This window comes from Ambystoma mexicanum, chromosome 3q (genome assembly GCF_040938575.1).
Source record: "Ambystoma mexicanum isolate Mex_15411 chromosome 3q, UKY_AmexF1_1, whole genome shotgun sequence".
Lineage (NCBI taxonomy): Eukaryota > Metazoa > Chordata > Amphibia > Caudata > Ambystomatidae > Ambystoma > Ambystoma mexicanum.
Window position 1 is genome coordinate 7081408 of NC_090926.1, and position 22276 is coordinate 7103683.

Below are 22276 nucleotides of genomic sequence, written 5' to 3' on the forward strand. Positions count from 1 at the left end.
CGGGGTAAGCTTTGTCATTTTACCTTGTTTGCTTGCACTGTCATTCCTTTCAAAGTATACCTGATCCTAACCTTTGCTTTACAGCACTCAGGGGTCCTTCCGGTGTTCCCGGTATCTGACTGACGGCGCCACTCCACACCTGTGGCCTCAAAGATTGCTAGGGCAGTATACTATACCTGCTCGAGCGGTACTTGGGGACGGAGGTAGTTATAGCTGCACGACCATCAAGGCGGACCACCAAGATCAGAACAGGTTGCCCCTTGGCTCCTGATCTGGTTGAGACTGCAGTAGTTTGCTCCAGTGGAGGAGGAGTGATATCTTTCTTCATCATCTCCTGAGAAGAACCTCTCAAGGTTTTCTCTCTTGCAGGTTTAATGAGCTCCTGTAACCTTTTACTAGGAGGTCTGGGGGTATGTGACACAACTCCAAGAGTTTTCAGGTCATTACCCAACAGAACCCTTCCTGTCACCTCGCATTGTACACTGACAGGTATCTTTACAGTCATATCATTGCACTGGATGAGAACTGGTAACTGGGGACACATCTGCACAGGCCCTCCAGCTAACTTGGTGAGGCATTTGGGTGCCTTAGCAACATCCTCTGCCTTGAAAAATGATTCATCCTCCACAGTTATGCTGGCCCCAGTGTCCCTAATGGCAGGAGTCTCCTGACCATTCACCTGGACACTGTCCTTATAATACTCTTTAGTATTATCTGGGATAGAATTATACACATCTAAATTCTGTTGTTCCCACAACCCCAGAGAGACTAAAGAAACACTGGCTGAGACTCCAATGGGTTCATCAGCCAGCAGTAGAAAGTTTCCACTTGCCATTGGGACTTCCTCTTCTTGAGCGAAGGCTAAGGAGGCAAGCTGGATCCCTGGAGGTGTACCCTTACACCTGGGATCTCCTTTCACATGGTCAGTGGCCTTACAAACATAACAAGAGCCAAAGGCTCTTTGGAATGGAGGCTTGTTCTGACCTTCTTCTGGTCTGGGACCAGAAGGTACACTAGCCTGATTTGGTTTCCCTTGTGGCTTACCCTTATGGTTTTACTTGGGGCCCTCTTTGGAATTTGCAGTATTAGAATTCTCTTTGGAGTCCTTTTTAGGCTGTTTCCCCTCATCCTTTTTCTGAGTTACCCCAGAATCCTTGTGAGTGGCCCTGTTGGCAACCCACAAGTCAGCAGCCTTAGCTAGTTTTCTAGAATCTAATTCCTTTGAATCAGCCAAGTGTTGTCTGAGCTCAGGAGAGCAGGCATCATAAATTGACTCCAACATAAACACATTTCTAATACCTTCATAAGTGTTCACTTTGTAAACCTTACTCCATCCCTCTAAGTGTTTCAACCCTTCACCGACCCAGGTGGCCCAAGGGGTACCATCATGCTTTTTGAGGCTCCTAAACCTCTTAAGATACTGGAAAGGGGTCTTCCCAAATCTAGGTATCAAAGCTAGTTTCACACATTCATAATCCTTCTTATCCTCCTCCCCCATTTCCATTACCACATCAGTTGCAACAGGGGAAGCCTAGAGAACAACCAGGTGAGTAAGTCATTTCCTGTGATGTTCTTCTGGGGCCCATGATTATATTCAAACAGAGACAACCAATCCAACACATCCAACTTAGGCTCATACATACCAATCAATTCCTTAGGCATCTGGGGTCTTTTAGGACTGGAACTTCTAGAGGAGTCAGAGAGAGAAGCATTGTCTACAGATAATTTCTTCATTTCTAGCTCATGCTTGAGCTCCATTTCCCTTAGCCTGAGTTCTTGATTCAGTTCCTGGTGTCTTTGTTCAGACTGAGTATTCAGTCTCTTGAATTCTAATTCAAGTTTCATTTTCTCTAGCTCAAGATATTGAGGACTAAGCGTGGGACCTGGCAAAGGTCCAGTAGGTACAGCTGGCAGAGCAGACAGAGGCCTAAGGGGGACAGTCACAGCAGCCTCACCCTCCTCTTCTGACTCTTCCTCAAGATTATCAACATTTTGATCAACATCAATCTCTATACTGTTATCTACAGTTTCTGGCATGGTAGATTCCTCTGAACCATCCTCCAGACTTTGGTTAGCTAACAACCTTTCTATCAATTCCATTTTCTTGCCTTTAGTCAGGAGATTCTTATGCTTACAGAGAACTCTTAAACAATCAGCGGTTTTTGTAGCAAGGGACTCTTGACTATAATTTTCCATAGTTGACATGTTAGAAAGATTACTTTTTCAGTGCTAAGCTTTGTGGTTAGTTGCACTAAGGTATCCAAAAGCACTCTAAAATGTATACTCAATACAAATCCCACCGCTGTACACCAGTGTTAGGCAGAAACCTGTGCAGTTCCCTTGGCACCACTGCAAAAGATTTAGGACTACAGGTGTTGGCAGTAAACCCACTTGGTAGCAGTCTGTACCACCCAGATTTACCTGGTAGCTGGCTCAGCTGTCAGACTTCCCTCAAGAAGAGTTAGGCAGTATGTAAAGTATACACAATAGGTACTCAGACACAATAGCACAAGCAAACACTGACCAGAGCTTTGGTATCAAGGTATATAATTATTTATTTAAAAACACACTTATTGAAACACTCCAGCACTATTATTGTAAATCACTCTAAATCAGTTACTATTATTATATATACATCCCTTATTCCTTATCAGACAAGTCTTAGTTAACACCACTTATTTCCAGACAGAGGTGAGCGCTTAACTATAGATGGCACTCCAATAAGTTAACGAAAAAGGGAGGGAAAAGGGCAGAATGTAGGAAAATACACCACACTAATACTTAGGAACTCTTAAGCAAGGCAGGAAAGGCAAAAGTTACTGGTGAGCCAAAGTCCATAGGCCGGGCCCACTCTTGGAGAGAGCAGGGCACAAATGCACCCAAGATCACACAATGACAACAGCTTAAAAAGTCTTGCAGGGAGTTCAGAAAGGTTTTAGTTAGGCTCAGAAACGTTTAGCCAGGGTGTCCCAGGCTAACCTAGGTTCGAAAGCCGGGGGCTAAATCTACCCCGTACAGTCGGTTGCAAGGGAAGCCAGGCGGAACACGGTAGCTTAAGTAGAAAGGATCCTCCACCGGGGGCAGTTGTTCCTGGCAGCGGGTGCAAGTCGCAGCGTCGTCCAGAGGAAGAGAAGATCTCGACGTGGAGGAAAGATGAAGGTCGTTGCACTGCCAGGGAAGAAACCAGCGGCAGAGTTTTCCGGTTAAAGGTACTACCCTTTGATTTGCGGTAGTGGTAAAACGTGGTATCCCGGTTGCCGGGGTGGTTGGCACAGGCAAGGCAGCCACGAGATGCTCCAGGAAGCGAAAAAGGAAGCAGACTGGTTATCCCCACCAGTCGAAGGAAGAAAACTCTCCGGGCTGGAGATCTCCTATGTCGTTGGGAAAAGTGAGACGGTTCAGCAGGGCTCCACCGGTGGTGTCGTCATAGCAGGTCAGCTCAGCTTCTCCCTCGTCGGATTCTTAGGTCCTGTGGCGACTTCTAAAGTTCCAGTCCCCAAAGCCCTGCTTTTATGCAGAAAACCCCTATTCACTCAGCCTAGCTGTCACTCAAACATGCTAAGTGGTGAGCTGGCCGGCTCACCACTTGGGCCAATCAGGACGGAGTGCAACTTGAGTTGCCTAGGCAACTCAGTCCAGGGTGCCTAAATCCCCCTCCACCCCTCCTAAGTACCCCAGACAGAGTGGCATCACTTTGGAGGGCTTCTGTGGAGAAGCCCGCCAAAAAGTGGAACAAAGGGCTCAACTTGGGTTGGAGTCACAGAAGCGAACACAAACGCCATTTTAGAACCGAGTTCTGGCAAAAAATACCAACCAGAGAATTAATATTAAATAAATAAACCGGCGGTATGTTCGAGGCTATAGGAATTAAATAATTAAAGTTGGTAGCCTCGAACAATGGGAAATCCCATAGAGATATATTTGCGGTCGAATATAAAAAGTAGTATCCACTGCCACCAGCCAAAACTCGATCAGGGGGGACGGAGACGTGCCCTCTCGACTAACAGACCCCGGGGCAATCGAATTGCCCTGGCCAGTACGTCCACAATGTGATGGTTTGTACTGGTTCTGTTCAGAATTTGAGACTAGTAAAGTCAATGGTGACTTTACATGCCCTGGGAGACAGTAGTCAGTCCCAGGGTATGAAGTCTATATTGGGGGGTCACTATGACACCCCTGTGTTACTGCACTGAGGATGCTGTGTAACACATCACAAAAACACATGAAGCCCTATGGAGTAAAAGACCCCATAGCCCATTAAACACATCTAGAGTCAAAGAAACACGCTCAAATCATGCCCAAGAGTGAGGGTAAAAGAGTCTCACTCTTGCAAGGAGAAAAAAATAAACCCCAAAAATCCAGCAAAGCTGTTGGGGGACTCACTAGGTTAGGAAATTCAGCCTGAACAGAGAATTCTCCCTAACAGACTGTGAAATACTTCTTTCAATTCGTATTATTTGCATCCTGTGCTTCTGCCAAGCAGAACATCATACTGATAAACTACAACCCTGGCTGTGTGATGCATTAGGTATTTGTACGATGTATAGTTGAAGGATTTGAAGTGCTGATGTTTTCTGAGAAATGTTGTTTGTCTACCAACAGTATCCCAATTTCTAAAAGCCCACATTATATGGCTGATTCCCAAACACTTTCCTCACTTTTGTGTGCCAAGTGTCAAGTGTCTATTAATTCCACATTGTGATGTTGGTAGATTCACAAAAGGAAATCTGCTTATGCGAATGCCATTGCGCAAGGAGAATCTCCCCGTCTGTAGAATTTGCAAGATTGGGCTTGCCGCATGAGTCGCTTCTACTTCTTCATGCAGTTCCCAGACTTATAAAGGGATGAGCCTAGGATGTGGCAGTCCCTGGGGGTGTTTTCTCTGTTTCTTGTCTTTTCCTTGTAGGTCAGACACTTGGAAAAGAACAATGCAGACTACGGACTGTGCAGACTTACTTTTTGTATTTGTATTTTTGATTTTATAACGCGCACTGAACAGAATTAACTGTATAATGGTGCCGATGACAATCATAAAATAGAGGATATAACAAGATTCATATCAAGCCCTTGTAATCAAAAGGGTTATCTATCTGAACAAGAAGGTCTTTAGTGCTCGGCGAAACTGAAGTAGTAAGTTCCTAGTTCTCAGTTCAAGTGGCAGGGAAGACAGCGAATCTTCTGTCGCCCCGTGACTTGTAGATTGGATGACGGATGGTCAAAAGATGACTATCACTGGAGCGAAGCTGCCTTATGGGAGGATATGGCTGAATTGGTTCCCTCAGATATAAAGCGGCAATACCATTTACACACTTGAAGACGATACAGGCTGTCTTCAACCTAATATGGTCTTCAATTGAGAGCCAATGTAGCTTGCGACGAAATGGGGATACATGAGCGGTTTTCTTCAACTTGACTATCAATCTGACTGCTACATTCTGTGCTTTCTTAAGTCACTGAAGTTGTTTAACAGGAATACCCAGCAGTACACTATTACAATAGTCCAGGTGGGCGCTAGTTAAGGTTCCCACCACAGCTGCCTGATCGTCCATAGGTATATAGGAAAGCACTCTACGCAGCAATCTCAAGACGATGTACAGTGCTTGAGTCTTGGCTCTGACCTGGGCATCAACCCCAAGGTCCTCCTGCCAAATACAGCCCAGATTTTTTAGTTTTGATACAAATTTTAGACTTTTGCCCAAAAGAAAGGGAATAGGCAGATTATTTGCAGTGTTCAGCAAATGCTCTGGCCCAAACAGGGTAAGCTCAGTCTTTGATGCGTTGAGCTGTAGGTAGTTTTTTGACATCCAGCTACTTACCTCCTCCAGGCACTGGCCTAGTTGATTAATTGCTTCCTCGAATTTGGAAACTCAAATGAAAATCTGTGTGACATCCACGTACGAGTGAAAATTCAACCCGTAATGCTTCAGAATTTCCAAGAGGGGTCGGATGTATAGATTGAACAGCAGAGGAGACAGGGAGGATCCCTGCAGGACGCCACAACTTATTTTGATGAGGTCCGACAGGAACTCCCCCACCCTCACTCGCTGTTGTCGGTCAGTTAAAAAAAGACCTAAACCAGCCCAGTGCCAAGTCAGAGATTCTTCCTACTGCAGCCGTTCTATGAGGATGTCATGGTTCACAGTGTCAAGGGCTGCGGACAAATCCAACATCATCAATAGTGAAAGTTCCCCTTGGTCCGCAGCCTTTAACAGTTCATCCTGTACAGCCAGGGGTGCAGTCTCAGTTCCATACTTTGGCCGAAACCCAGACTGGAATTTATCCAGTAACAACTCATGTTCAACAAATTCCTGCAGCTGGTTGGTAACAACTTTTTCAAGTATTTTAGCTGGCCAAGGTAGCCCTGCAATGGGGCGATAATTCTGAAGACTCTCCACATCTAAAGATGATTTTTTTCAACAAAGGTGAGATAATGGAGAGCTTCAAGTTTTCTGGGATAAACCCACTTGTCAATGATTTATTAACAAAACTTGTGACAAATGGGGTAAGTTCCTGCGCCATTCCCTTTTCTGCATAGGCCGGCAGCGTAGATAAGGAATCAATGGTGGGTTTAAGAGACCTAATGAGTTTAAACATCAGCAACCGGGTGAAACTCAAACATAGAAACTGGTGTCTGATTCTATAACTCATCCTAGTTGCCTGAAGATTGGTTGGACAAGGACACAGGTGGATTGTTAGAGACCTCCTGTTCAATATCGGCCCTAATCCGTTCAATTTTGTCCACAAAAAAGGAGTTAAAAAAATTAGCCTGTACTACAGAAGCATCCAATACTGCTGCTTTACAATTAGGATTGCAGAAGTTGGCTATAATAGAGAACAATTCCCTTGATTGATTTTTGGCCGTTTTCAGTTTCTCACCCAAAAAATCCTTTTTGCCAGAAAAATAGCTAGTTTATAATCCCGAAGTGTATTTTTAGCTTGAGTTTTATTTCCAAAGTTGGCTTCTTTTGCCAAATCTGATTAGCCCTACTAACTAGTTTCCGCAAGCATTGCAGGTTCTGATAGAACCAGGGTTGAGACATTTTTTTAGAACAGGGCTTTAATGGGGCCGTTTTGTCACAAATAGTGGCCAAAATTGATGCTCGAGCTGTGAAAACCTCATTACATGAGAGTACAGAATCGATAGAGGCGAGAGCCCCAGAAATTTCACTACCAGTGATTCTGTCCAAATCCTTGGACTTACTGTTTGCATTACTCTTCTCTTGGTGGAAATGTTCTTGCCAAGTGGATTCGTCTTTTTCTTTATAGTTCCACCCTATGCATGAGTAAGCAGATCCATGTTGAGCAGTCTATTGAACATTTTTATTACTGATGGTTATAGTTTTAAAAAGTAATTTTTATAGTTCTTTTTTGATTAAATGCTTGAATCGGAATCAGACGGTGGTCAATCAAAATGTCAAAAAAAAGTCGAATGACAAAAATGTCGAAAAGAAAATATCGAAAAAAAAAGGCGAATGTATTTTTTTTTTATTTTTATGTCTTTTTTGGGTTCGGTAAGTAAAAAAAAAGGGTAAAATAAAAAAAATAGAAAAAAGGGGTTGGGGGGGCCATCATTTCGAAAAAAAAAACGTATTGAAAAAGACATTTTGTTTTCTACATTTTGACTTTCGACATTTTTGTTTTCGACCAAATGACTATAAACCGAATCAGACTACCATCCCCATGTAAAACATTGTGTAAAATGTAAGTAATTGTAGATTGGAGTTCAACAAACTGTTAACAAGTATATTTGAAATAGTCTTGTTGAAATCGGGGTACAAATAGTAAAAATGTAAATCATTTTGATAATATTGTGAAACATGTGGTGACACTAATGTTCATTTTTTTAATCAAATCTACACACTTTCTTTGATAATGGTAAAACGCATGTAATAATACTTGTTTCAGCATTTCCTAATTCTTTTGCAAAACAAGTCAAATATTATTTTGGGATTTGTTTATTGGAAAATGTTAAGCTCTGGTATTATTGTTAGTGAGACATGTATACTATAACTATTATAATCCATGTTTCATTGACAAACATGTACAATCAGAATTTTTATAGTGTGTTTAGGAAACATTTAGTGAAACTTATTCGAAGTCTGGAAAAAAATATACATTAATATACGTAATGTGAAACATTTATTTTATTAAGACACATGCATCAATAGCTTTGCTAATGTAGAGTAGCTGGCAATAAAACAATCAATGAATGCTGTCTTTGAACATGTAAAAAAATTACAGACCTTTGGATGAAGCTGGGAAATGGCCAAGATAATATTGCGTTTCCTCCCATGCACGGGCTGGTTTAAAAATGAATGCAAATTAGCCAAGCAGGCACTTCTTTATGTGCTAAGAGGGAGTGGACCTTCTATATTAGACATTATCCATGCAAGTGCTAATTATAAATCAGCCATGGAAAGAAGGAAGCTAGAATTTGATAAATACGCTTGGGAGGCTTTGGTCGAAACTGCCACCAGCAAGAACTCAACAGAAATTCTGGGAGTTTGTGGCTTTGCATCCACCACACAAATGGTCTTTGAAGGAAACTGAGACGATGGTGGAAGTAAGGGCTTTGGTCGGACATTTTTCTAAACTTTATCAGGGGTCAATAGAGACAACAGCAATCTTTTCACCAGACAGATAGGTTTTACTCTGGATGAGGTGACCCAGACATTATCTAACCAAGCACACAATCGAGCAACAGGACTGTGCGCAGTCCCTGCAGACCTTTATCAGAATTTAGTACAAGTTTGGGCCCCATTTTTAACAGTCTGCTTTAATACAATTGTGAAGTTGGCTGTGATACTTGCTTCTTGGAAAGATTCCATCATTTTCCCAATCTTTAAAAAGGGAAATCGGGTGAGTCCATCAGTGTATAGGCCCATTTCCCTTTTGGACACTTCCTTCAAAATATTTGGAAGGGTAGTGCTGGGGCCCTTTGGAGGATTGGATTGTAACAAATGCTATACTCACTGATACACAGCTTGGCTTTAGACCCTATGTGGGCGCTGCTAACCAAGCATTGAATTTGTACTTGCTGGTGGCACATTCAATTTACATCAAAAAGGAGCTTTATACCTGGCCTTCCTGGACCTGAGCACCGCCTTCGATAAGGTTAATCGAGAAAAACTGTGGAAGGTGCTCAAGTCCATGGATTGTCATGGGGATATATTGTCAGTATTGCAATCTGTACACAGGGATAACAGGGCGTGTGTGCACTTTTGGGAGCAAAGCCACTGCACACAATATTTTGAAGTAACCGAGGGAGTGCACCAAAGTTGAGCATTGGCCACGGTTCTGTTTCCTCTTTATTTCAATGGATTAGAGAAAGCTCTTGTATAATCTAAGACAGACATCCCTAGATTAGGCAATCAGGCTTTTCCGGTATGGCTCTACGCATATGATACCATTTTAATCGCCCGTACCCCTTAGGCACTCCAAAAACTGATAAATGTCTAGACTCATTTTATGAATTAATTGGACTTAAAGGTCAATGCAGGAAAATCTGTTGTTATGGCTTGTGCCAAGGGAAACAAAATGATAAAAATCAACAAGATGTTAAGTGATGGGGCAGCCATTCCTAGCGTTCAGGTATTTGATTATCTGAGTATGAGCTTTTCTTCCTCGAATACTGGTCAAGCCATGTAGATAAACACAGTAGTCGAATGCGTCAGCTTTTGGGTGGTGTTTCTCGATTCATGGCAATGTGCCAAGGCCAGCCCCTGCATATGATTCTTCAGGTGTATGCTTCTCAAACAAAGGCGGCAACTAATCATGGTGCGACACTATGGGGTCATGTGAACATGTCAGAATTACAACTCATTGAGAACATGTTCTTTAAAAAGCTATTGGGCCTTCCTGGCTTTGCTGTGAACTTTGCAGTCCATGCAGAGCTAGGAATGTGCTTTTTGGAAGACGAATGGTGTTAGGCCTCACTTTCACATTGGCTACATAGTTGGGCCAATTCGGAGGCGGCCCTTACACAGTCTATAATTAGGGAATGTTTACTGAAAGATGGCTCAAAGAAGATTCCTTGGTTGCGTTATGTTGAATCCAATTTGATAAAAAATAAATGCACCAGCACTTTTTGCACCTTGTAATCTACTTTGCTGTTTATTGCTCAGAGTAATTTATATAAGGAAAATGTCAGACTTTATGTTATGTTAGAACAGCAAGAGTCAAAGGAATTGGTAATCAATGCAAATAGGAACCACGCAATAGCCAGTCGTGTTGACTCTTTACAAATGTACCTCACACTGAGCCAAAAACAATTTGATTGATGGCTGATCACTAGAGCTGATTTTGATTGTCTTAGGTTGGGTGTCTGTACTGTCAAGTGGCAGATCCCTTCAGGGGCGTTTAGTTGCCCCCTGTGCAATGCAGATTTAGAAGATCTTTTACATGTTGTCTTCTTTTGCCCAGTCTATTTGCACATTAGAAAAAGGACCATTTTAGCAGTACTAAGGCAAAATACCTTTGTTCAATGTTGCCCAGCTTTGTATTATCTTCTGATGGCCGACTCTTGTTCTGTTGCGTGGGCTCTATTGTTATTTCTTAGAGGGGTGACTTGAGTGAGGAGAATGTTTTTAAACAACTTGTACTATGCTTTTTATTGGCTTTTATTGTTTTTATTACCGTGGTGTTGTTTTCCTGTGCTCTATTTCTATTCATGACATTTTATTGTCTTTTTATCCTGTTATGTTTGTAAATTTATCTTATAACCTAAAGAAACAATTTGATGATGATATTGTGTTTCAGTATTACTGCTGAAATTTGCAATTGAAGTATTTGTGTTGAACAATTTTCACATTCTAAATGATATTGTAATTCCATGAAAAATATATTGAGACCATTATCTTGTAGTATTTTTGTGAAAAAAGAAAAAACATTATTTTTAAATATATATGTATGTAGAGAAAGGGACTTAGGGTCCTACCTGGTTAAGCAATCTCTTCTATAAATATGCTATAGGTACAGAAAGACAATACAGTCAACATGTTAACCTATCGGGGTTCGCTAAAGGTTGGGGTTCACTAAAGGTAATGGGAAATTGTCCTCACCCTCTAAAAGGGCCCTAGGGCTAGAATTCCAAAAATACAGTTTGGAATACTGTAACACTCTGGAAACTAAGCTTGACACTCTTGAAGCCCTTTACTACAAAATAATATATATGTCATGTCAGAAATGGTTTCCATATTTTAATTGAAAAGGTTGCAAAATATGGTTTTAAATCTGACTTAAACCAAACAAAAAAATATAATATCTATTTGTTGAAAACACTGCAAAGATATATTAATACTAGTGATTTTGTATTTTGAGCATTGTACTAAAATTAGACTGAAGATAATTATGGACTTTGGGGTGTACAAACATCAGTTTAGCGTAAACAAATTAGGACACAAGTATTGGGTGATTGCACACTACTTGCTTTCAAGCTTAAACACGTGGACGTGATGATAAAAACTGACCTATCAATGAAGGCACAGGTCTCAGCTGTAGTGAAAAACATGATTTCTTACTATGAGAAATAGGACTCATAACTTTCACCTTCTTCCTATTCATGTTGATTAAAGGCAATCATAATTCTAGTATACTCGCATCTGGGTGATACAAACAGCACCTACCTCAGGATAACAAGGAAATACTCAAGCACAGATTACAAAGCTAGGGGGAGGATAGGGAGTGACATTGCTCGTATTGAGAGCGACTTGCTGCTAAATGTTGATGTATTAATGTGCATTACATAACTTTCCTACTGTACCTTTAAAAATGTTCTTTTGAAAATTGAAATTTATTTTAGGGTTTGATTTTACATACTCGCATTTTGCCTGATATTCATAACTACTTACCACTTCTGCCACATTGTGACCGGGGCTTGATGGGGTTAAGTTTATAATTAGACTTCTGATCGTTCTCAGAAGGTCTTTCTTTCATTTCTGCCGCTGAGGCACGCTCCCGCGTCTAGACAGTATTTATTGCAGGCTGGAGCGTATGCGGGGCAGATGCGCCCAGCAGGCGCACCAAGAGCGTGCCAAAGACGCGCAAAAGGCAAACGCGTCTGGCCGCGTCTGGGGGCAGAAAGGGCCATCGGCCCAGACACAGTGACAACATTCTATAGAGGAGCTGGACGCTGTCGCTATAAACTATACAGATGTGGAATTACTTAACTTAGGATGTCAGTTGGGTTTGAGAAAAGACCTCCCGTAAAAGAAATATTTCAGCCAAATGCACTAATTTACCTGGCAGGTAAAGAAACTGCTAAGGGCCTTGAGGATCTCAAGGGGATCTTACTTAATGTTAGATCAGCGTGGAAACACTGCTATGATATTTATCACACACTGGAGGAATTGGTCCCTGATTTGTTATGCATGACCGAAACCAGGCCCCAGCTGAGGTGAGGGCCTGGTGATAATTTATCGCACTTCCCTTAAATGCTTGCGTATCCCCATCAAGCACGCCCTGCCATGTGAAATTTCACAGGCAAGCTTGCAAGGGATCCCTAATGAGTCGATACGTCTCTTACTGGTGTATAGAACACCCTCACACAGAATAGCTAGTTTTGTGACAGACTTCTCCCAGCTGACCAATGATCTAGCATTGAAGTATCCAAATCTGATTGTGTTGGTAGATTTTAATTGTCACCCCAATGATTCCTCTGACAAATATGTCAAGTATTTGGTGGCAAGCATGACTGACTCCTCTTTTAGTCTTCGTAATTCCCTCGCCACTCACTGCAACGGAAACACTCTTGACCTTATTTATTCAGATAAAATACTTGCTCCCCTCCCAATAGTATGGTCTGATCACTTTTTGCTGCCCTATATTGTGACAACCTTAGTTCGTCCAGTGAAAGTTTCCCACTGTTTCCAGACCCAGTGGTTCTGGAACAGAGACGACCCCTCTCTTATGGCAGACCAGTTGGTGGAGGCCACCAATCACTTTATGATGATGGATGGGCAAGACCCCTGTACTGCTCTTCTTACAGCACTGACTAAAATAGCGGATATTTTAGCGCCAATAGAATCTCGTATTGGTCAGTCTATGCCTTCCGCACCATGGTTCACCAGTAATCTGTGAGCCTGTAAGCAAGGGTGCCGTCGCTTGAAGCAAAGATGACGAATCAGTTATGACCCGGATGCCCGCTCACTGTACAGACTCGCAGTATCAGATTACCACAAGATGATTATCATAGAAAAATCTAATTTCTAAGCTAATCGGATCACAGCGGCAACATGCTCCTCTCGGCAGCTTTTCAAAGTTGCCAAAGAACTCTCCGTTCTCCCTACGGTGGCGAAGGACAAAGCGCCTGATTCTCAGATGAATGTCTTTTTTTCCTGACAAAATCAGCCGCATCCGACACCCATCACTGACCAGAACCAGATACCTTAGTTGGTGGGCCTGGAGGCTAGTCCCTCTATTAAACAAGAGATGCCTATCCCAACCAGACCCTTTCATATGTAACCTAAAGATGATTCTACAGTTTCAAGGGCCCTGAGCCAGCTTAAATCTGCATCCCCCTTGATCCAGTCTCTCTTCATGTTCTTAAGGCTCTTCCCTGTAAAGCTGTTTCTGTGTTTACGGCAGCGCTTCAACACTAATTTTCCTCTGGGGTGATTCCAACCTCTTTGAAGCATGTGTTAGTTACTCCCCTTTAAAATAAAATCCATCTGGACTGCAATATAGTGGATAATTACTAGCCTATCTCTTTTGCCGGGAGTCATGAATCTCATGGAGACCTTGGTTACCCGGCTTTTTTGTCATTTTCTTGAAGCTAACAACTGCCTGCGCTCATACCAATTGGGCTTTAGGTCCTTGATGGGTACGGAGTCTGTCATGGTCACTCTTTCGGATTACCTAGCTCTGCTTCAGGATCATGGAGGGGTCAGAGTATTGATTCTTCTCGACCTCTCCGTTGCCTTTGATACAGTGGACCATGGCATTCTCCTGACCTGGTTGGAGCAGGTAGGGATCTCTGGGGTGCCGCTCACCTGGTTTACCTCATTTTTGGAGGAGTGTACTCAGACTGTTTCTTTTCAGGCCTATTGTTCTTCCCCTTCCTTTCTTTCTTGTGGGGTGCTGCAAGGATCGGTTCTCTCTCCACTTTTGTTCAACGTATATCTACGCCCACTGGCATATCTTATTTCAGAGTTGGGGTTCATTTTTACCCGTATATCAGGGGTCTGCAACCTGTGGCTCTCCAAAAGTTTGGGACTACAAATCCCATGATCCCTCACCATTGACTATGCTGGCTTGGGCTGATGGGAGTTGTAGTCTAAAACATTTGGATAGCCAAAGGTTGCAGACCCCTGCGTATGCTGATGACATCCAGTTGGTGTTTCGGCTGGACTCCCCTACGAATTAGATATTTACACGGGCTTCTGGTTGTTGCTGAGGTAGAGTTTAAGGAGCTGTGCATGACACATAGGGCTTCCTACAAAACAAGACCAGACTTTATTGGAGACCCAATCTACATTCTGCAAGGACCAACCTGTTAGTGACATCAAGCTTCCATAAGGCAAAACGGGGCGGATGAGCGTTCTCGTTCACAGTTGTACAGTTATGCAACGCTCTCCCATCAAATCCGAGAGCAAAAGCAGAGTATCTCACCTCAGGGAAACACTCAAAGACCCATCACTTTGGATAGAAGAGAAACAGTTAAGCAGCAGCTACCTCACTTTATCAGGAGATGTGCCCGAGTGCCACGAGGATTCCTTGGAGGTGACAGCACACTCAAGGAATAAACATGAACATACATTCTGATGATATTATTGATAACTGAGTAAGAGCTGCGAAGCAACAGTTATTCTTTTTTTTAATTTTAATGAGGAACCTATTACAGGCCATTCTTTTTTAAGGTATTGTTAAGGCGTGCAGAAAAAGTGTAATCATACTTGAAGTCCTTTTTGAAAAGTATGCACAACATTATGTTTAATTATTTTTTTAAATGTGTAACAACTCTACACTTTAAATATGCAGTATACGCATGATAATGCTACATAATGAAGCATTTCCGGCAAACTAATGTCATATTGAATTAACAGACAATGTCCATGATGGCATTCACCTCAGGAAAGGACTTATTTTTCGACAGCCTCTCCTACCCACGAATGGCCTCTTACCTTCAATATATCACCCTTCTTGAAGCTCAACTCATCCTCGCCTTTCGCAATGAAGTCACACTTCGCAACAGCCTCCATGCTAATTTCCCCAGGAACAGCGCCGTTTTACGTGGGGTCCTTGAAGGATTGATGGCCAGCCTGAAATCCTAAATAGGCACAAGGAGTAGTCATCGTGTGAGCTTCTTAACAGTAGGAGACACAGTGGAATTTGATTAGTACAAGAGCAAAGACAGAACTAGAGACTACGGGTTGCATGCAAATCGGGTACCAATGCTTGTTTAACCCTGACTCCCCCATCCTAATGGATGGCAACCATGCACACTTCTACACTCGGTTGGAATCGGTATTGGCAGCCACCTTGAAAAAAACATGGCGGCGGCCATGACAGCAGATCTCTATGGGCTCTGCCTACTCCTAGCACACACAAGTAGGGGGAGTCCATAGACTACCGATGTGGGTGGAGATGCAGGTGGATTCCCTGCACATAGCAGGTCACCCCTCCTTTTTTCCTAATTGTCTAATCTCAAGCTTTACATTGGGCCACTCAGCCATGGAGAAACCAGGGTCGGTTTTGTTTATAACTTTTTTAAGGATCATGGCTTCCCTTGCAATCATCTCCTCTTCATTTCTTCTCTCCTGTGTTCTGTCGGATATCATGCAGAACAAGAAGAAATAGCAGGCATGGAAAAAAGTTAGAAACATTTTCTTTACTCAACCTTCTGCTTCCGTCATGTCCGGCTCTAGGAAATGTCATCTGGGTGGGCCAGGTTTGTGATCAGGCGGGGCAATTTCCACTGTGTGTGGGTGTATGAGTAACCTAAACAAAGTGCTGGCATTAATCCATATTTCCCAGATCCATGATCCAGAAAGAACTGTCTTCCCAGATCTGGACAAAAATACATTTGCACCGCTCTATATAGAAACAGTACAGAGCAAAAGAGAAAGAAGGAAAATAAATAGTGTTGCAACATCAATCTACCTATCCCCCTTGCCATCTGCTCTGCCCTTTCTATTATATCCACTTCTCCACTTCTCCGTCATCTTTCACCCCCCAGTCACCTTCCATCAGCTCCCTCTGACCACCATTCCCATTTACCTCCACTCCCATCTACCCCAAAAACACCCACCATGTCTTTCTTGGCCTGGCTGGGGAGAATCAAGGGTGATGCTTCCTCCTCCTCTGCGAGGACTGAGCAGCGAGGCTCCCAGTTTTTGTTCAATCTCAGACGGTGTGCGCTCAACAATGCCACCCTGAACATTAAGGCTACTCCCATCAGATCCCAAAGGAGGTGCTTGTGGTACCTCCATCTTGTTGTAAAAGACAGTCCGCCCCCTCCAGAATACTCAAGCAAGGAATAGGACATCTTGTTTCTTACAAAATGACATTTCGAAGCACATTTTATTTTTTGTTGCATTTTCTAAGAACATTTTAATTGAGTTTAGTGCATGAGGGAGTGCTACCATGCAGGAGAGAGAGCCAGGCCAGGGTTGGGGGGTAGGGAGGAGCGGGATCAGGAGGCAGACAGTACAGGTTGAGGGGTTTCCAGCTTCCTGGTATCGCTCCTGGTGGGGCTTGGGAGGGAGTAGAGGCACTTGCTCCCCTGCCATGTCCCTGTACATCATTGTCTGGTACATACCGTTTACATAATGGTTATAAAATATGCAATTGTCCATGATGGCTTTTTGTTTGATGTGTTTACTTTGATTTGCTATTGAATTTCACAAATTTGTTCAATACATGTGGCCTGATTTTTTCAAACAAAGGTGTGTGTGTTCTTGGCAGGACCTGACACATGCGCTGCCCATCTATTGAAACGCAAGTGAGGCTTTTTTTTTTAATAGCTTATACTGTGAACTCACTCACTTCTAGAGGCACCTAATTTTGGCAGGTAAGGAATAGTGTAATTACATGATTTGGCCAGGATCACACACTTTGGTAAAGTCAGAATTTGGTACTAGCTTAAAATTTAGATACTTGACCATGCATCCTCCAAGCTCAAGTTGGTACAAATATGTGTTGAAGTTTGATTTTGAATACTTAAAATAATACTGAATTTTATACAATTACTTTAAAGAATCACGCGATAAAGCAACCTGACAATGTCATCATTGCAGAAACGTATCGATGAAAAAGAGTAAGGGAGTCCTTTTGTTTTGAATCCTAAATTGCACCACTGCTGTTTGCAGTATTTTGCAAAAGGGCCTCTCCGTGCAATTGTAATTGTTTCCACCAAGTACTGGTAAAGTAAAGCATGAAACACTGGTAAATATATCGCCTTTGATCTTCTCACTATGTGGCTGGAAAAGTGTAAATGCCTCTGACAATCTAAGATTGTGGGAGCCATCCACAATGTTTTTTTTGGAATCTGCCTGCTTTTACCAGTGTGTAAAAGTCAGGCAGATTCCGTAGGAATCCATTGGTTTTGCACCAACATAAAAATACATGCTGGAGGAAAACCAATCGGATTCGGCAGGGAGGCCTGTATGAACAGGCAAACTTGTTAAGTCGGATCTGCTCTCCAACTTCGCCTGCCACATCATACAAAATAATCCTGCAGTGCATAAAAAGTGGTGATACAAGCTTTTAGTGCTGATTTTAGCTTTATTTTCCCCATCCTGAATGGAAGCCTACAAGCTCCAGCATAGAAATTATGAGAATTTAAAAGAAATCTGATAATACACAAAGTGAAATGAAATGCATAACAAGTTAATTGTGTCACACAACCTGTTCTGCATCTCCTTAATTTCTAATCACCCAACAGTCACACATTATATAATTTTAAGAAAAAAGTGTCACAGCAATGGTCACTGCCAGTTACCGTTTTGCATCTCTAATCCCTTCCTGTGGTAAATAATCTGCCTCTGAGACACATTAAAAAGAATAGACCTCACTGGGAGGGCCTGTGCAGCCCTGGCTGTTTTGTGCTTGAGGGGAGAGAGACAGAGCTGGGGGCAGGGGCCATGGGCATTCGTCCCTTATCCAAATGTTAAATCCACCTCTGATTGCACTCTTTAGGACATATTTAAATACTGTTTTTTAGTTTTAAAAGATGTACACCTTTTATACTTTGGCCCGCAACATTAAAGAAAAGGCTCCTCTCTTGTGTTATTTTCCAGGTGTTCATGATTAATCTCCTTAGAGGCAAATGTTTATTGAGGGGGTGGTACAAATCCTCCGAGCCTACTCCCCTACCCATAACTGGTGGGGTCTCACAGAAAATAATTTCTATTTCCGGCACTGCCTAAACACCCAGCACCCAGACTTTATATCATACTTTACAAACAAGACCCACAAAACACATGATGTATTCTGTTTGCAGCCAAACTCTGTTAAGTTATTCAAATAGTATGAGGTTATAAAGTCAGTACTTACCAGTTTGAATCATGAAAGGTTCTGGAAAAGTAGACTAGGCTTTCACACGGACAAAGATGCATTCTATTTAGGTCCGAAACCCACTGGCAAGTACGCATGAGAAGATCTGAAACTAGTCCATACGTGCCATCCTAGCCTTGTCATTTTCATGCAGGGCCTTGTTGGAGCAAACCATTGAGGTGCAGCTGTATTGCCTAGGCATAGCAAACAAGGCACCCACATCTAGGCATATACACTTTCACTTAGGGAGACAAACTGAAATCAACACGCATTGGCAAAGCCAACAGCTTCGGTTGTTGATTGGGCATGGATAGGCATTTGGAAGGCACGGCTATAAAGGTACCACCTGGACATAAAATGGGTCAGCTGGAAAACTGTCTGAGTTCCTTGGCATAGGATGTCATTGGCTGGCAAATGTCTGTCTAATAGCTATACAAAAGCCAACACTGCTGGCTTTGCGATTGCTTGCTTTAGACAGGACTCCAGTCCAAGGAACAGAGGCATTGACACAGATATTGCTTGTAAAATCAACTTTTGTTTTATCACACCAGGAGCTCATTTACAGAGGCAATTAAGTAATTAAACACTCAAACGAATGCTTAGGTATAAATATGGCAGGTCCTATACAACACAATGATTGGTGTTACTTTGTGATAGAGCTTGCTCAAAGAGTTCTCAAAGGAGACATTTTGCTAGTGAGGGGCAGGTAGTTGGTAGTAATGCTATAGCCATCCACATAGCCATGGCTAGTCATTGGGCAGGTAAATGACCAAACACGCCCATAGGATGTTTGCTTCTCCTCACATTCTGTCTCCATCCTATTTGTTGTTCCACTGCAAAAATTCTAGCTTGCACTTAGTAGGCAAAACTAAAAAAGGATGGATGTAAGTCTCAGAATAAATCATAACCACCGGCATTGCTCTGGTCAGCCTTCCATACCATTGTCTGCAAATAAGCCCTGGCCCTAACACTAATGTGAGCAGCCCTCCCCAAACTGTTAGACTGCTAGACCAAAAAGCCTAGAAATGCCTGTGGTTGCTTGTGTTCCAGTGCAGAGGGTACATGGCCTAGCAATTAAGACCTAAAGGCACCTTTTGGTGGTAGAACCAAGAGTTATTTGCTAATTGCTTGTCCTCCTCTGTACTGGCACCGACATACTAAAGAATTACGGCATGAAATGTTGTGCAGAACAATGATAGTGGTAATGTTTCATTGAAATCCTTGTATCTATCACTTTTTGATTTTAATCCATTCCCCTGCTGAATTGCATTTTTGTCACTACCAATCTTATTTTTTCGCTTATACTTAAGTTGTTAATGCAGCAGAATATATATATTCTCAATGTAATTTGTAAGGGCCCCCAGTCGATTGATGCACCTTCTGCAGAAATCTGTGTGCAAGCAACATCATGTGTGTTAGGCAGAATCATATGCAGTACCCTTTGGAAACACCACACACTATTAAGACTACAAGTGACAGTACAAATTCACCTTTGGTACAAGCCTGTACTACACAGTAAAGTGGTAGAGATGGCTGAGCAGCCAGACTTATCTGAAGAGTAAAGTGAGCAGTATCAATAGTTACACAAAGGACAGCAATTACTATGATTCAAACAAACACTGACTCAAGGTTTCTGAGTAAAAGAATATACATTTATTTACACATCAGTTATACACAATGTCACTATTATCAAGCAGTTGAAAAATCACAATCTTAATACACCACACCTCACCCAATAGATTCTGGACAAGTTAAGCTCAAAATGAAGTGTGAGCAAAATGGCACTCCAGTAATTTAAAAGGGAGGGAAAGACAAAGTTAGACAAAAGTTGGGCAACACCAACAAGTAAGTATGCAGGGCAATCTAGAAAAAGGAACTACAGTGAGGAAATCAATTCAAGAGGCCAGGGCCAAAGTCAATGGACCAAAGTCTTTGCAGAGGATCACACAGTTCAGGGTAGTTCGCGGTTAAGTCTTTGCCAAGAGTTCAGAACGAACTTGGTCGGACGAAAGGTTACTTTAAAGAATAGAGAAGGACAAGCCCTCGGATTGGCAAAAGATTTCAAACACTTTTACCGCGGTCGGACAGAGCGAACGACTGGATTTGAACAGAACCTTAAATGGAGAAGACGAATGTAGCTGAGACAGACGTTCCTGGCAGGTCCACAAGGCTTGTGGTTCCGGAAGCGACTGTCAGACTGACACAAAGTAGGAAGACTGGAGGGTCCTGCACTGCCCAGGGAAGAAAGCAGCAGCAGAGCAAAGCAACAAATAAAAGGTGCGCTCTTTAAAACCCAAGCAGGGTCCGATCCTCCTGGCTATCCGGTTCACTGTAGCTGTGCACAGCAAATTCGACCAGAGGAGGGAGGCCTGGCTTGCAGTTTGGCGAACTGGTTTTTCCCACCAGCTCAAGGGGAGAAGATTCCTTGCGGATCTTGCCTGTCATGGAAGTTTGAAGATTCAGACCCGCAGCGGGGATTCACCGGGAGGTTCAGTCGTGGTAGAGATCCTTTTCTGTCGGCTTCTCTTCGGTTCTCTCGATCCAGTGTCGACTCTGCCTTCTCAGTCCCAGAGACCTGCTTTTTATGCAGTTTTCCGCCATTCACACAGCCTGGCTGTCAATCACACAGCAGGGTGGATGTCGCGCCAGGACAGTCACCACAGCCAATCATACCAGAGTACAACATGGGTCTCCAAGGAGACCCTATGCAGGGAGTCTCAAACCGCTCCCTCAAATCCTGTCCCCCTCAGACATTCAGGCGCCTAAGGAGGGCTTCTGTGCAGGAGCCCGCCAAAGGTCAGCGAACAAAGGAATCAAGCCTGGTTTGTTGTGCAGAGTAAAGGACGAGAAAGACTTTTACAAAAAGAAATAGTGAATAAACCCAGCCGGGACCGTATAAAAGTAAATATGGTCCGCCGGGTTTAAGTTCGAGGCTACTTAGATAGCCTAAAACAATACCAAGGCTATTTAAAATAACTGCGATAGGAAAAATAGGGTAGTTACCACTGCCACCAGCCAAATCTTAATGAAAAATGGAACGAAACAATGTTCCATGAGAAACAGACACAAGGGATAACTATGAACCCTTTCCAGAACTATATGAAAGATAGTTTGTACTGGGTCTGTGAGTTACACACAGTAAAAAGATGATGCCTGTGGAGAAGGATAGGCTCCACAGTCTATGAACACAAGAAAATGTTAAACACACCCAGCAAAACACATGTAAGAGTTGGAAAAAAGGCTCACACTCTTACCAGTGAAAAAAATTAATCCTAGAAATCCAGCAAAGCTGCTGAGGGACTCAGTAGGTAAGGGAAATTAGCCATTCTGGAGAATTCTCCCTAAGAATGTGTCATTTATTGTTTGATATAGTTAAGCATTTTATTAAGCATGATGTGAAAAAACGCTATATTCCCACAACAAATAAACATACTTTAAATTACACAAACCAACTGCGTGATTTTAGGTTTGAGAAAATAGTTGTAGTCAGCCTGCTTGAGCAAGTGTGCTACCTCACTTAGAGGTGTGAATGGCTCGTCATCTCCCTGGTCATTTGTGCTTTAATGGCCGTGAGGAATAGATCATTGTCCAGGGTGCAGTGCAGCCTCTCAGAATGCTAATCTCTCAGAGGTTCCTGCTGCACGTTTAGAGTGAAATGCACCCCCCACACTCCAACTCCCCCACTCCCCTGGATCCCACATTCACGGACTCCTTTCTAGGGGGGTGGGGAGTGGCCTTGGGGGTGGAGGGGAGCTGGCTCCCCTAAACCCCTGCTGGAGCCGGG

General features: G+C 42.8%; 1 protein-coding gene across 2 annotated transcripts in view; it reads right to left on the reverse strand.

The window, feature by feature from the left end:
* Positions 1-22276, reverse strand: part of GRAP2 (GRB2 related adaptor protein 2) — a 544466-nt gene that overhangs the window by 218888 nt on the left and 303302 nt on the right. For both annotated transcript variants that reach the window (XM_069652933.1, XM_069652932.1), the window contains one exon: positions 15120-15265. In XM_069652933.1, the coding sequence (XP_069509034.1) occupies positions 15120-15197 (78 nt within the window). In that variant the 5' untranslated portion in view covers positions 15198-15265. The remainder of the gene's footprint in view (positions 1-15119; positions 15266-22276) is intronic.